The 14,977-nt window shown below is 44.2% G+C and overlaps 1 protein-coding gene across 7 annotated transcripts in view; it reads left to right on the plus strand.

Annotated features, from left to right (window-relative positions):
- ARHGEF11 (Rho guanine nucleotide exchange factor 11) overlaps positions 1-14,977 on the plus strand; it is a 4,318,379-nt gene that overhangs the window by 791,902 nt on the left and 3,511,500 nt on the right. For all 7 annotated transcript variants that reach the window (XM_044059024.1, XM_044059020.1, XM_044059026.1 and 4 more), the window contains one exon: positions 9,530-9,579. In XM_044059024.1, the coding sequence (XP_043914959.1) occupies positions 9,530-9,579 (50 nt within the window). The remainder of the gene's footprint in view (positions 1-9,529; positions 9,580-14,977) is intronic.

Consider the following 14,977-nt stretch of genomic DNA (forward strand, 5'->3'; position numbering starts at 1 on the left):
GGTTTGGCATATCTTATACAATGTATATTTGCTTTTTGCTGGGGGTGTTCCACACCATATAATTGTTTCCTATTTTGGGGGCACCTGACATCTGGGGCAAGAAAAACTGATGTAATGGCATCGGGTGCATGTTTTATACCCCTGACGACCTTACGTCATGGAAGACGCGACAGCATCCGATGCAGAAATTCCAAGACTCTGGTATTCAGGCCGGCCGAGGGCTACCTGCAGGCAGATAACCCAAATGTGATGACTGCAACAGTGAATATACTCAAACATCTGCATTTATGGTAAGTGTATACAACTGTACTTTCACCTCCTTCTCAAACAGGCAACTCCAGAGCTACTGCTCCAGAATCTATGACCCAAAGGCTCTTCAAACAGATGCCTTCTAAATGTCTTGGAAGGGGAAATATCTGCGCGCCTTTCCCCCTTCCCTCTGATACAGAGTCCTACTGAAAGTTCAGCAGGACTCACCAGAAATCTTTTTGGTGACATCCTTTTGGCCAAGACAACACTGGTTCCCCCCTACTTCTTCATCTATCAAAGGGAAATCACCACAAGTTACCCCCCTCAGTTGATCTAGTCACACAGTACCAGGGGACACAGATTCACCCACAGTGGAGATCACTACACCTCTCCCTGTGGCCAATAGAATTCTGATTCTCTTCAGACACCTATGTAACAAGGATGTGCTCTTAGTCCTGCAGGAGGCCAGGAAACCAAACACAAGGAAATCCTCTCTCTCTAAATGGAGAAGGTTTTCTGTCAGGTGTCAGAAAAGACAGAGTCGCTGGACAGTGACGTGCCTCTAATTCTGTCTTACCTGTGTGAACTGCTAAAGACAGGCTTGTCTTACTCCTCCTTAAAAGCACACCTGTCAGCTATTTCTACCTGCCTGCCTATGGAGCCCCCACTTGCTTCCAGCCAAACTATTCCTAAAAAGTGTTTTACACCGAAGACCCCTAGGAAACCAACTCCTCCTCCCTGGGATCTTAATTATGTGCTAGAAAAACTCACTCTGCCACCTTTTGAACCAGCTGGTAAGGCTGACTTCAAATTTTGCACTTGGAAAACAGTACTGCTAGTAGCTTTAACATCAGCCAGGAGGGTCTCAGAGCTCCAAGCCCTCATGTCTACTCCACCCTTCCTAGTTTTCCATATGGGCAGGGTCACCATCAGGATTAATCCCTCCTTCACCCCCAAGGTGGTTAAGGACCTCTCCATTAATCAGGCTATTCACCTGCCCATCTTCTTTCCTAACCCTCAGGGAGACAGTGAGAGAGTCCTTCACTCCCTAGATATACACAGGCAACTCCATTTCTACTTGCATAAGACCAAACCTATACACAAATCAGACCAGCTGTTTGTTTCCTTCTACACCAGGGCTCTGAGGAAAGCTGTAGGAAAGCAAACCATTTCTTCTTGGATTGCTAGGGCCATCTCCTTTTGTTAATCTCACCATAGAAAGACACTAATGGGTAATGTCAGACCCATTCCACAAGGACCATGGCTTCCTCTGGAGCCTTCTTTAAAGGTCTAGATACTAACTCCATTCTAGAAGCTGCTAGTTGGTCATCTGTACAAACCTTCACCAGACACTGCAAGCTGGACCACATGTCCAGGACCAGAGCAAAATTTTCCAGGGCTATCCTGCATGGTTTCCTGGAATCCTCATCCAGACCACCACCCAGCCAGCAGTGAGCTTTTGTACTCACCCACTAGTGAATAGTGCAACATTGGAATAGAAGGACATAGGATAGTTGTGTAAAATCGTACCATAACCATAGATGTCCTTCTCTTCCATGTTGCAGTATTCTGTCCCTCCCTCCATCCCCCTGTTCTCCTTGCACTTGTTCTCCTCGGCTCCTACACAGGCTATGCTGTCAGGACTGGCTCCGTCTTGGGGCTTCTTGGTTCTGAGGACTGGTGTGCGCAGACGTTACTTTTATGGCCCAAGTACCAGCCTACATGACAATCATCCGATGCTCCAACAAGAATTGAAAAAGCTTTGGAAACCTGGCCGAACAAGCTAATAGGAAGAAGGGTAAACCCACTAGTGAATCCTGCAACATGGAAGAGAATGACATCTATGGTTATGGTAAGATTTTACACAACTTTCCTCTATTTTGAATATGTCCTTATTGCAGTAACAAACTGTAGGTTTCTCCTTATCAGCTGTCCACTTGGCTGTGAAGGACATTCCTACAGGACTTAAACATTGGTCAGCTCAGTGTTTCAACAGCAGAACCTTGTTTTATTAATTTAGAGAGAGAGAGAGAGAGAGAGAGAGACATGCTTATAGACTCTACCGAAGAAGACTGAATGTTGTAATTAAATCAAAAGGTGCTTCAACAAAGTATTAGTTTAAGGGTGTGCACACTTATGCAACCAGCTTATTGTACATTTTTTGTATTTTTTATATTTTCTCCCCTCGCAGATTTGTTTTTCAATTGAATTGTGCAGGTTATAGGTCACATTAAAGGTGGGAAAAGTTTTGAAATGATTTATTGTGGTCTCATGTTTTGTATCACAAAAACCTGGCATGTTAACAGGGATGTATGCACATTTTATATCCACTGTACTTCCACAGTGGCTGAGTTTGGAGTACTACCCTGGCTTACTAATACATATCTGTAAGACTTGCTTGTTTCACATGGCTTTGATTTAGAGTAGAGCCAGTCACTTTTGGCCTTTCCCTTAATACCTTGGCTTTTGCATAATCATCCTGATTTTTACATGGGGTTGAGTTGTCACACCCACTGTCGCTACTTCTCTTTTCAGAACCGCTATCTTACTTTCAACAGTCATGCCCTCCCTTCTAAGGTCTTGTCATGCAGTCCAACCATCTATTGGCTGGACATCTTCATTTCCTTGTACCTTCATCCTGTCCCTCTCAAATCTGCTTTCCTAAACTGTGTTCTGCATCCCTGTGCATGTGATTGCGCCACCATAATATTTTCTCCTTGACCTTCCCAGTTACTGGGACTAGGTTGGATTTTTCTCTGATTTATAAATTTATTTGCCTGCCCAACAGTATGCAGTCCTAGACAGTCCCAGTCTGAGACACTTCCTCTCTATCGCCACACACTCCGTCAGCTGTTCTGCCTTTAATGCCCAGGTTTCTGTGCTGTATAGACGCACTAGGCAAAGTACTGTTTTTCTGCACCTTAGGTTTCATTTTGATGTTCTTCTGTCACACATTACTAGGGCAACAACCTGTCCCTCTTTATGCAGAATAGTTCCTGTTTGGGCAGTTGAGTCTTAAAAAAATCTCAAATGCGTTGAGATTATAGGAAAGTTTGCTCTAAAGTTTTTCTTAAAGCAGTTATTTTGAATTTGAAATACATTTGTATTATATCAAACAATGGCAACGATTCCAATGCTACAACAGTAAACTTTGAGTTTGTCAAAAAGTGAATCTCATTCTTTTGCACTGGTTTTGGGTATAGTTTGTCCTGCAGAGTTTCATGTTTCCATAAAAACTGCCCCATTTGGCCATTTGAAAGGATTACAGCTCTGCACATCAATACACTGCAGCACTTCACTGTGTTTGCTTATAACAGTCTTTTTGATGATGTTCTTCGTATTTCACTGTTGCAGTCATCACATTTGGGTTATCTGCTTGCAGTAACCCTTAGTCGGCCTGATTATCAAAGTCTTGGGTCCTGCGTCTGTTGCTGTCTCATTTTCCGTGATGTCAGGTAATCAGGGGTATAAACCATGCAGCTGATGCTATTACATCAGTCGTTCTTGCCGTGCGGTGCCCGAAGCAGAAGCAGTTTGCAAATGACGGTCGGCCGACTCCTGAAATTTTCGTTTTTGAGTTTCAGAACCAAAGTCTTCAACTGAAGCGAAGTACCCCATTGGGGAAACTTTTTCTTGCTCTAAACCAATGTCAGTAAAAGTCAATAATTGTATTTCTTGTGGAAAGCAAATACCTCATAAAGATTTTAATTTGTACTGTATTCCTTGCCTAGGCCCAGACCACGACGTACCTCGCTGTCAGTTTTTTGTCTTATTTAACCGACAAACTATTCGTTGTCGGTATATTTTCTCTTCTAAATATTTTGGTACTTGGTTCAATTATCCAGATATGTCTTCGGTAAGCCACCCGACTACCGACATTCCGAAAAAACGCAAAGATAAAGACAGAGACAGGCCGCCTAGGTCCAAAGCTGCCGACGACGCTTCTCCCCAGTTCGCCGGTACTCAGTGAGATACTTATGCAGCCCCTGATACCTGCTACTTCAGATTCGCAAGCCTCTACTGAGACCCATTCGGAGTCCGGTATGCCATGAGATGCTTCAACTCTGGAACCTGCGGCTGTCTCTATATTGGATGGGTCCGGAGCCGCTGTGCAGGCACTGGCTCCTGAGGGTGTGTTCAGGCTGACTGACTTGCTTATTAAACCGACGCCATCTTCTTCTTCAAGGCCTAAAACTCAAACTATGTCTAGGAAACCGATGCCCAGACCGTATGGTCAGACCTCTATGCCTAAAAAACAAATGATAAGAATGGCTGAAGACCTTATTACTTTAATCAGGGTAAGCCAACCTTCCCCCTCTAAGAGACCTAGGACTGAATTTGCTTATGATACTTCTGACCAGGATTCTGAAATTTCTGTCTCCTCTGATGACCATGATTTACCCTCATCTACCTATGAGGATTATGATGCAGAGGACTCTATTCCCTCTGCTTCTCCCCCAGAGGATTTTTCTTTTGGTGAAACCTTGCATACTCTTATGGAACATTTTCACTGGGAAAGCCAGGATTACTCTGATTCTAAAAAGAGGCTTAGAGTTTTCTTACTCCTGCCCCAACACAGGCCTTTAGCTATCCCTCCTGTGCTGGACATTGTTGATGATGCCTTTTTGGAATCTAGCTTGGCCCCTGACTCTCTACCTCCTGCTCCCAGAAAACCTGATAGATATTACAGGGTTCCTGATTCTCACAAGTTCCTTTTTAAAAGTCCTACTGCGGATCCTGGGACCATTTCACAGGGACCCAAGGGCATTAAGGCTACTACTGCCAAAAATCCTACCCCCTCTAGTAGAGATTCCAGGGCCCTGGATAGATGTGGTAAGAAGGTATACACCTCTGCAACCTTGGCCATCAGGGCCTTAAATTGCCAGTTTCATATGTTAAAGTATCAGCAGCATATTATTGGATTGCTTAAACAGAAAATGATGTTGATTCCTGATTGTGCTGAAAATAAGGATTTACAGGATTTAATGCATTCTGCTGAACAGGTTGGAAAACATACTTTGCAATGTTGTTTTGATTCACTAGAGGCATCTTGCAGGGCTGCTGTCAACGGGTCTGTACTTAGAAGACATGCTTGGCTTAAGGAGCAGTCTTTGCCAGATTATGTTAAAACTAAATTGCTGGATGCTGTCTTAAATCAGGTCCGTCTGTTTGGCAACAAAGCAGAAGTTGTTCTTAAAAATATGGAGGAAAACGTTAAATCTATGCAGACTGTTAAAGATATCTTACAAGTGCAGCCTCCAAGATTTAGTAGGCATTGGCCCTCAAAAAATTGGTCCTTTCCTGCCTCTTCTAGGCCTTCTCAGTTCAAATCCAGATCCAGCAGAACACCCAGGCTTCAGTCCCAGGGTACGCACAGGACTAAGCAGTGGGGGGCTCCCACTTCCAAATCAGGGAGTAGTGAGACTCCCCCTATGGTAAGCTGTCTCAATTACTTAACTTTAAAACTTCCAAGCACTTCTCAACTGACTGCTCCTTTAAGGGGAAAGATTGCTCTGCAAGCAAAAAACTGGGAACTCCTTACCCAGGACAAATGGGTTTTAAACATAGTTTCCCAAGGATACAGATTTTACTTCCACACGTTACCAACCCCAAACGGTTGGCAAGATCTACCCCCAAATCAGTGGGCAGAGGCTTAAAAGCAAGTACTCTCTCTCTTAAGATTAAAGGCTATTCAGACTATACCAGAAGAGGAAAAGGGACAAGGTTTCTACTATTTTCCTGGTACCCAGAAAAGACAACTCCTGGCGTCCTATCCTGGACCTTTCTATCCTAAACACCTTTGTGGTGATTCCAAAATTTAAGATGCTAACTCTTCACCAGTTACTTCTCATGATAGGCAAAGATGCTTGGTTGGCAACACTGGATTTAAAGGAAGCCTACCTGCACATCCAAGTCAGGGAATCTTGCAGAAAATACCTACGCTTCAAAGCAGGCTGCATGCACTTTCAGTTCTCTGCACTGCCCTTTGGTTTCTCTACTGCACCCAGGGTATTCAAAAAGTGCCTAGCTCCAGTCATTGCATTTTGCAGGCAAAGAAATATTCAAATATACCCATACCTGGACGAAAATATTCAAATATACCCATACCTGGACGATTGTCTAATTCAGGCAGAAAGCCAGGACATACTTTTGAATCATCTGGCATTTGTACAAAAGGTGCTAACTTGTCTGGGGTACACCATAAACAAAAAGAAATCACACCTGGTACCCTGTCAACAAATTATATTCCTGGGAGCAAGCTTGAACTCAACTTCCCAGATGGCTTTTGTCACACCAGAGAAACAAATTCGTTTGACAACTTACTTCAAACTAATGGCCACAAAAAACATGCTTTCTGCAAGGCAAATACTACAAGCCTTGGGGTTCATGGGCTCCTGCATTCCATTAATTCTATATGCAAAAGTGCATATGAGGAAACTACATTGCTATCTAAAAAGCCTATAATGTCAACATTCTCAGGATCTAGAAGCAATGATTCCTATAATTTCCTTGCCTACAGTTAGAGTTCCTTTGGTGGTCAGAGGCCTGCCATCAAAACAAAGGTCTACTATTCACTCTACCCCCTGCCACCCAAACCCTAACAACAGACGCATCAGACTAGGCATGGGGGGCTCACCTGGCAGGGAAGTGCATTCAGGGCAAATAGAACCCAAGTCAAATGCACCTGCATATCAATCAAAAAGAAATGGTAGCTGTACAGAATGCTCTGAAAGCCTTCAAGGGCCACATTCTTCCAGGACAATTAATGGTAAAGACAGACAACACCACTGTTATGTGGTGCATAAACAAGCAGGGGGTACCCATTCATACCCCCTCTTTAGACTAGCCATGGCTCTGTGGAACACAGCCTTGAGCTACCAAGTGCATCTACAAGCTCAATTCCTGCCAGGAAAACTAAATACATTGGCAGACAAACTAAGCAGAAATCTCATGGACCCACATGAGTGGAAACTGGAACCAAAGACGTTCAGCATCTTGATAAACAAATGGGGGAGCCCAGATATAGACCTGTTTGCCCCCCCCCACCCCAGAACTACCAATTGGACAAATGCTGCATAAGGACTCCCCACAAACAAGCTTGGAAAGTGGATGCTCTGTCCTTCAACTGGAAAAATCTATCAGTTTTGCCTTTCCTTCTCTGCCTCTCCTCTCCAAAGTACTACTAAAGATTAATCAGTACAAACCAAGGATGATACTTATTGCACAAGATTGGCCATGCCAACACTGGTACCCCTCTTGCTCAGTGTGTCACCGCTGGCTCCATGGCACCTGCCTCAGACCCCTACCCTGCTGTCACAGTCAGCTTCAAACCCTGGCACTGGCAGCCTGGCTCATTTCCTAATCTCTCCGTTTCAATCCCTCAGTAAACAAGTGTTGGATGTCGTTTTGGAGGCAAGAAGGCCTAGTACTACAAAATATTATGCTGAAAAATGGAAAAGATTCTGTGCCTGGAACCAAACTCACGGGATGGACACAGCTACGTCCAATTTATCTCAGATTCTTCAATATTTAACTGAGATTCTTCACAAGGGCCTTTCTTTTCCCTCCATCAAAATTCATGCCTCAACCATTTCAGCTCATTACAGCACAGAACCACCTCTCTTCTCTCATCCACTGCTCAAGCAGTTCCTTGGAGGGGCCAAAAACTTAAAAGACCACCCAGAACAGCCCCAACTCCAGCCTGGGACCTTAACTTTGTATTGGAAAAACTCACTCTTCCTCCTTTTGAGCCAGCTCCAAGCGCAGAGTTAAAATTCCTTTCTTGGAAAACAGCCTTCCTTTTAGCAGTTACTTCAGCAAGAAGGGTATTGGCATTACAGGCACTTATGGCAGTGGAGCCTTTCATCATCTTTCATGCGGACAGGGTGTCCCTCAGGACCAATCCCTCCTTCATGACCAAGGTAGTATCCAGTGTGGCTGTTAATCAGTCCATTCATTTGCCAACCTTCTTTTCTAATCCACAGAACAAAGGGGAACAGATACTGCACTCCTTAGATGTCCACAGACAACTTAGATTTTACTTGAACAGGACTAAACCTCAAAGGAAATCTGAACAACTGCTGCTGGCATTTGCTGCAGGGGCAGATGGAAGGCTATTTCAAAGCAAGCCATTTCTAAATGAATAGGCCATTGCATTAATTTCTGGTATAAGCACCATGGAAAACCTTTCCCACAGGGGATTAGACCACATTCAACCAGGGCTGCATCTACCTCTACAGCCTTCCTCATAGGTGTCCCTACTTAGGGACATCCTAGAAGCTGCTACCTGGAGTTCTGTACATACTTTCACCAAGCATTATCATTTTCCAATTTTTCTCTAAATCCAGAGCGCCTTTGCCACTGCAGTCTTGCAGGGCCTTATAGCTGGTCCTAATGCTATCTAAATTCCTCCTCCCATCCTTAGCTTTGGGAACCTACCCATATGTGATGACTGCAACAGTGAAACACGAAGAGCATAGTACAGTTGTGTACACTTACCATAAATGTAGATATTCAAGTATATTAACTGTTGCAGTCCTGGTTATCCTCCCTTCAGCCCTCTGACTTCTTTTAGCTATACCTCTACGCTCCTTTACCATGCTTAAAAGCTTTTTGGTGTATTTGATTAGGGGAGCACCTGACATCTGGGGCAAGAAAAACTGATGTAATGGCTTCGACTGCATGCTTTATACCCCTGACTACCTGACGTCACGGAAGATGAGACAGCAACTGACGCAGGACCCAAGACTTTGATAATCAGGCCAACTGATGGCTACTGCAAGCAGATAACCAAAATGTGATGGCTGCAACAGTGAATACATTCGAACATCTACATTTATAGTAAGTGTACAGAACTGTACTTTCTGTGTTACACCTGTCTCAGATTTGACTTTTTAACTGTACTTTTTATCTGTTTATAACTTTATTTTTCATTTGTAGTTATTCAGTTTATGTTGTGCATTTTACATTTTGTATTTTCTTTATTTGTTACTGATTGTTAAAATCGTCCCTTAATAAAATAGAAGTTGAAGATGTTGGGGGTGCATAATCTTCATGTTTGCCTCAGCCTGCTGATCGTGTTTAAGCACTAGAAAACCTTCATCTCAAGTTCAGCTGCTAAATATTAATGTAGAAATAGTTAAACCTGTTGATGTAAGTTATACACTGGAGGTAAATGGAATATATTATTTATTTTTCATGGGTTTTGAATTGGAGTATTTTCAAAGTTTTGTATTTGCTTGAGGATGTTGCTACAGTCATATGTACTATGTTGTTTTAGGGGGAGCTGCCATGCGGGCTGGACTGCAGGAGGGAGATCGCATCATCAAGGTAAGCAGATGAGCCTCTACAGTACTAGGATGAAATATGACAACATTGTTTACTGTCATGTTTGCTGCATACATCTAGAGGGCTGTACTTGGGCTATTCCAACAGAATCCTAACTGATTGAAAGCAATTTGGGTTGTGAATAATTCATAAAAGACTCGTGCACCCATCTCTAATTCTTCACTTTCTAATTTGCTTGTCCTGACTAAGGTCATGGTCATGGTGGTAGTAAGCTGGGCAGAGAAGGCTTAACCTGCCTGTCCTCATCAACTTCCTGCTGCTCCTCCTGTGGGACATAATCCCTCCAGTGTGTCCTGGGTGTGCCCAATGGCCACCTGTCAACAGGCCAAGGATTCCAAGGCAGGCTGAAGGACATAATCCCTCCAGTGTGTCCTGGGTGCAGCAGGCCAGGGATTCCAAGGTAGGCTGAAGGGCATAATCCCTCCAGTGTATCCTGGGTATGCCCAAGGGCCACCCGTCAGCAGGCCAGGGATTCCAAGGCAGGCTGAAGGACATAATCCCTCCAGTGTGTCCTGGGTGTGCCCAAGGGCCACTTGTCAGCAGACCAGGGCAGGTGCAGCTACCAGTGTGACATACCCAGGGGCGTCTTCCCTAGTACGTAACCCATCTGAACTCACTCATTTGCTCGGGAGGAGTGGAAGCAAGACCCAGGCTACTTGAATCTAGGAGCTGGATGAAACCTCATGCATTACTTGTGTCTTTCTTGTCCTCCTTTTTATCAGTCATTACCAAAGTTTATGACTCAATGCATATGGGGTTACTTTTCCCCTTTCATGTAAATTATGAATTTGCATTATTTAGGAACAAGGAATATGCAGTTGTAGAAATTTAATTTGGCAGAATGATTGATATGAACAGGTTGAGACAAAGTCACGGAGATAAAAAAATAGTACAATTTAGTGAAAAAGGTTTTGCTGTTAGCTAAAGTAAATTTATGTAAATGTGCCTGTAAATGTCCCAACATTGCTTGAGATCCCAATGCTGTAACAGTGCCCGTATCACAATATTGTTAGTAAAAGAAGAACAGCATTTTTTTTCAGGTTTAAGATACTGACTTGGTATTTAGCATTAGACTGGGTGGTGCCAGCACATGTTATGTAAGGAGCTTTTCTGCATATGCATTCTCACATGGTTTTACCATGATAACCGTAGAGGAGACCACAGCAGCAACCTCTTAATCAGCAAGATATGCACCAGATAAGAATCCCAAGACATAAACTAAATGGAACTTACATTCTTCAAATACATTTTTAGGTTTGTCAGTGGCTTGGATACTCATGTACGAACAAATGTAATGCATCGTTGCATTGTGTTAGCAGACAGAAAATTAAGGTGTTAGGAGGATTAACCAGCGCACTGATTCATGGGGCCAGTTCGGTCTTTGGGGGTTCCCTGCCAGTGGCACTACAAGTGCAGCATGTGGCTCGCTCATTCAGTGCTGGCCTAGTCGTTTGCTGGTGCATGCTTGGATTTTCCTGAACTGTGTTGCGCTGCTTCATACTGCAGGTAGTGGTGCTGTCTTGGTGTGCTGAAGTTGGGTTGTTTAAGGAAGTCTCTCTGTGTGCTTGTACTTGTTGCACTGATTAGAAGTCGGTGGCCAGTGTACACAGTGGCCAGCACTGGTAGTTTTCATTAATGCGCATTGAACCCGCTGGTCTTGATATTCTCTGATGCAAGAATGGAGGGTTAAGAGGTCTGTCCCCATGTTCATAGGGACTGCATTTTGGACATCGAAAACTTGACTGTGACAGCTTAACTTTTGTATGTCAGATACATTTGTGTTTGTGGCCTTGCGCCCGCAACATCTTGATTATAAACTGCTCACCAGCCTTCAGAGTGGAAGAAAAATGTCTCTCTTGTGCTGTCCTCATGTCACTGATTTGAACATAATCTTGCATAAGCTTGCAAATTTCCTGCTGAAGGCAACAGTTTACAGCACTGACAATTCAGTAGTTTAATTATCTGTGGCCTTCCATGTGTGGGAGTTTCAAGGCTGATGTTCATCGTGCATACAGCTGCAGTCATAACAGATGGGTTATCCTGCCGTCAGGCGGGTCCTTGGTCGTCCGAATTCCAAAGTCTAGGTCCGGCGTCGGTTGTCGTCGCTTCTTCCTTGACGTCAGAGCGGCAGGGGTATAAAAGAACCAGCTGACGCCATTTTCTTCAGTCTTTCTTGCCGCACAGCGCCCGAAGCAGAAGCAGTTCGCAAGTGCCGGTTGGCCAGCTCCTGAGATTTACGAAAAATATTTCAGCCGAAGTCTTCTTGAAAGCTAAGTACCCCGTTGGGGAAACTTTTCTTGCCTCAGACCGATGTCAGACAAAGTTAATAATTGCATTTCATGTGGGAAGCAAATACCGCATAAGGATTTCCATTCCTTCTGCATTCCTTGCTTAGGCCCTGACTACGACGTCTCGGCCTGTCGTTTTTGTGCTAGATTCAACAAACGCACTATTAAGTGTCGGGCGGAGTTCGCCCAACACTATTTTGATAAAAAGTTTAATTACATTATGTCGTCGGATACTCCGACTCCAGTTTTGAGTAAAAGACGCAAAGATAAGGACCGACATACGAGGTCCGCGACTTCTACCGACACCACGCTAAAGCCGGCTACAGGTGCTCCGGTTCTCAGCGAGGCGCCTACGCAGCCCCTGAGTACCGATGACACTTCTTTAGCGGTGTCTTCTGTGCCCGAGGTCGCAGGCTCCTCGGCCCCCACTCCGACTACAGATACCGACGCCACTCTTGGCGGGGAAACTCAGAGTTTAGACAGGCCTGCCACCTCTCAAGGTGTCTTCAGGCCTTCCTCTTTTTCCATTAAGGCTTTCACAAAATCTAAAGCAGCCATGAAAACTAAAAGACAAGCTCCACAGAGCCCCTCTCAAGACCCCATGCCTAAAGAACAGATGCTCAAAATGGCTGAGGATTTGATTACTCTTATCAGGGGTTCTCAACCCCCCTCGGACAAAAGGCCCAGATTGGAGGAAGACTACCCTTCCTCAGACCAAGCCTCTATTACCTCAGAACATTCTGAGGAACAGGAATATTCATATTCCCCTTTTGAAGATTCTGATGCTGAGGAGTCCATTCCCTCGCCCCCCCCCCCCCCCCCCCGAGGACTATTATTTTGGGGAAACCTTACATACTTTGAGGGAACACTTTCACTGGGAAGGTCAAGATTACTCCGATTCCAAGAAAAGGCTCAGGGATTTTCTCTTGCTTCCTCAGCACAGGCCTCTGGCTATGTCTTGGATATATTAGATGATGTGTATACAGAAGCCAGCCTCAACCCAGATTATTTACCTCCAGCTCCTGTTAAACCTGACAGGTATTACCGGGTTCCTGATTCACACCAATTCCTATACAAAAGCCCTGCTGCTGACCCAGAAACTATTTCGCAGGGTCCCAAGGGAATTAAGGCTTCTACTGCCAAAAACCCATTACTTTCAGAGTGAGATTCCAGAGCTTTAGAAAGGTGGGGGAAAATGTATACACCTCGGCCACTTTAACCATGAGGGCATTAAACTGTCAGTTCCATATGTTAAAGTATCAACAGTTTTTGTTATCTCAGTTGAAAAGCAAAATGACGCAACCTGAGCAACCAGATGTAAAGGAGTTGCAGGATTTGTTGCATAGTGCAGAGCAAGTGGGTAAACATACCTTGCAATGTGGTTTTGATGCTTTAGAGGCCTCATGTAGAGCTGCTGTTACAGGGTCTGTCATACGTAGACATGCTTGGCTCAAAAAGCAAACCTTACCAGATCATGTCAAAGCTAAATTACTAGATGCACCACTTCAAAAAGATGTATTGTTTGATGTTAAAGCTGAGGAGGTACTAAAGAAAATGGAGGAAAAGGCAAGATCAATGCAAACAGTGAAAGATTACCTACAGGTACAACCTCCACGTTTCAGCAGAAACTGGCCTTCAAAAAATTGGTCCTTTCCAGCCACGGACAGACCTCAAAGAGGTAGATACAGGCGCCCGAGGGGTAGAGGGCAATCTCAAGGATCATTTAGAGCTAGACAATGGCATACACCTACACCAAGAGGTGGAGAAGATAGATCACAGTCATTCAGAAAGCAGACACAATGACTTTCCCCTCTGCATGCCAAGCAAAGCTTTAATGGCAGCACCTTTAGGCGGAAAACTGGCTTTATTTTCAAAAAATTGGCATATTGTGACAAAAGACAAATTGATCCTGGACATTATAGACAGAGGCTACAGATTCCACTTTCACACCCTTCCAAAAATGAGAGGCATGCCAAACCTGCTACAAAATCAAAGGGCAGAGGCACAAAAACAAATTTCAGCTCTCATGGACATGAAAGCTATTCAAGAGGTACCTGTAAAAGAACAGGGTCAGGGTTTTTATTCCAGACTATTCCTGGTACCAAGGAAGGACAAAGATTGGAGACCTATTCTGGACCTATCCATCCTAAACACATATTTACTCATACCAAAATTCAAGATGCCCACATTACAGCAGCTTCTTCCCATGCTGGGCAAGGAGTCTTGGCTGGTAACATTGGACCTCAAGGAGGCATACCTGCATGTCCCTATCAGACAAGATTGCAGAAGATACCTCAGATTTCTTGCAGGTTCAACCCATTATCAATTCTCTGCATTGCCCTTTGGCTTATCTACTGTGCCCAGAGTGTTCACGAAATGCCTGGCATCAGTAATTGCCTTCTGCAGACTTCAGGGGATATAAATATACCCATATCTGGACGACTGCCTGATCCAGGCGGACAGCAAGCACATACTTCTGAAACACCTGGCATTTGTAATAAAGTTGTTGAACTTTCTGGGATACACAGTCAACAAAAAGAAATCAAAACTAATACCCTCTCAAGCAATAATTTTCCTGGGTGCCAGCTTAAATACAAACACCCAGATGGCCTACCTCACGCCAGAGAAGCAAGGGCAACTATCTCAATACTTCAGAAAAATGGCAACCTTCACCAGGCTGACTGCAAGGAAAATCCTGCAGGCTCTGGGATTCATGGCATCTTGCATCCTGCTGATCCCATGTGCAAAGCTGCATATGAGGAAACTTCAATGGTACCTAAAAAACTTATGGTCTCAACACAGCCACAGTTTGGAAACAATTATACCACTCATTCCATGTCTTCAAAAGGAATTTCTGTGGTGGGCTCAAGCATGCCAAAGAAACACAGGTCTCCCCTTCTGCATGCCTCAAGCAAATCAAATCATCACAACAGACGCCTCGGACTACGCCTGGGGGGCGCACATGTCAGATCAGTGCATTCAGGGCAAATGGTCCCAAAAGGAAAAGCACCTACACATCAATCAAAAGGAAATGCTAGCAGTACAAAATGCTATTATGGCCTTCAAAGACCTACTGCATCCAGGCCAGCTAT

This window comes from Protopterus annectens, chromosome 17.part0, assembly GCF_019279795.1.
Source record: "Protopterus annectens isolate FY-2018-M chromosome 17.part0, PAN1.0, whole genome shotgun sequence".
Taxonomy (NCBI): Eukaryota; Metazoa; Chordata; order Ceratodontiformes; family Protopteridae; genus Protopterus; species Protopterus annectens.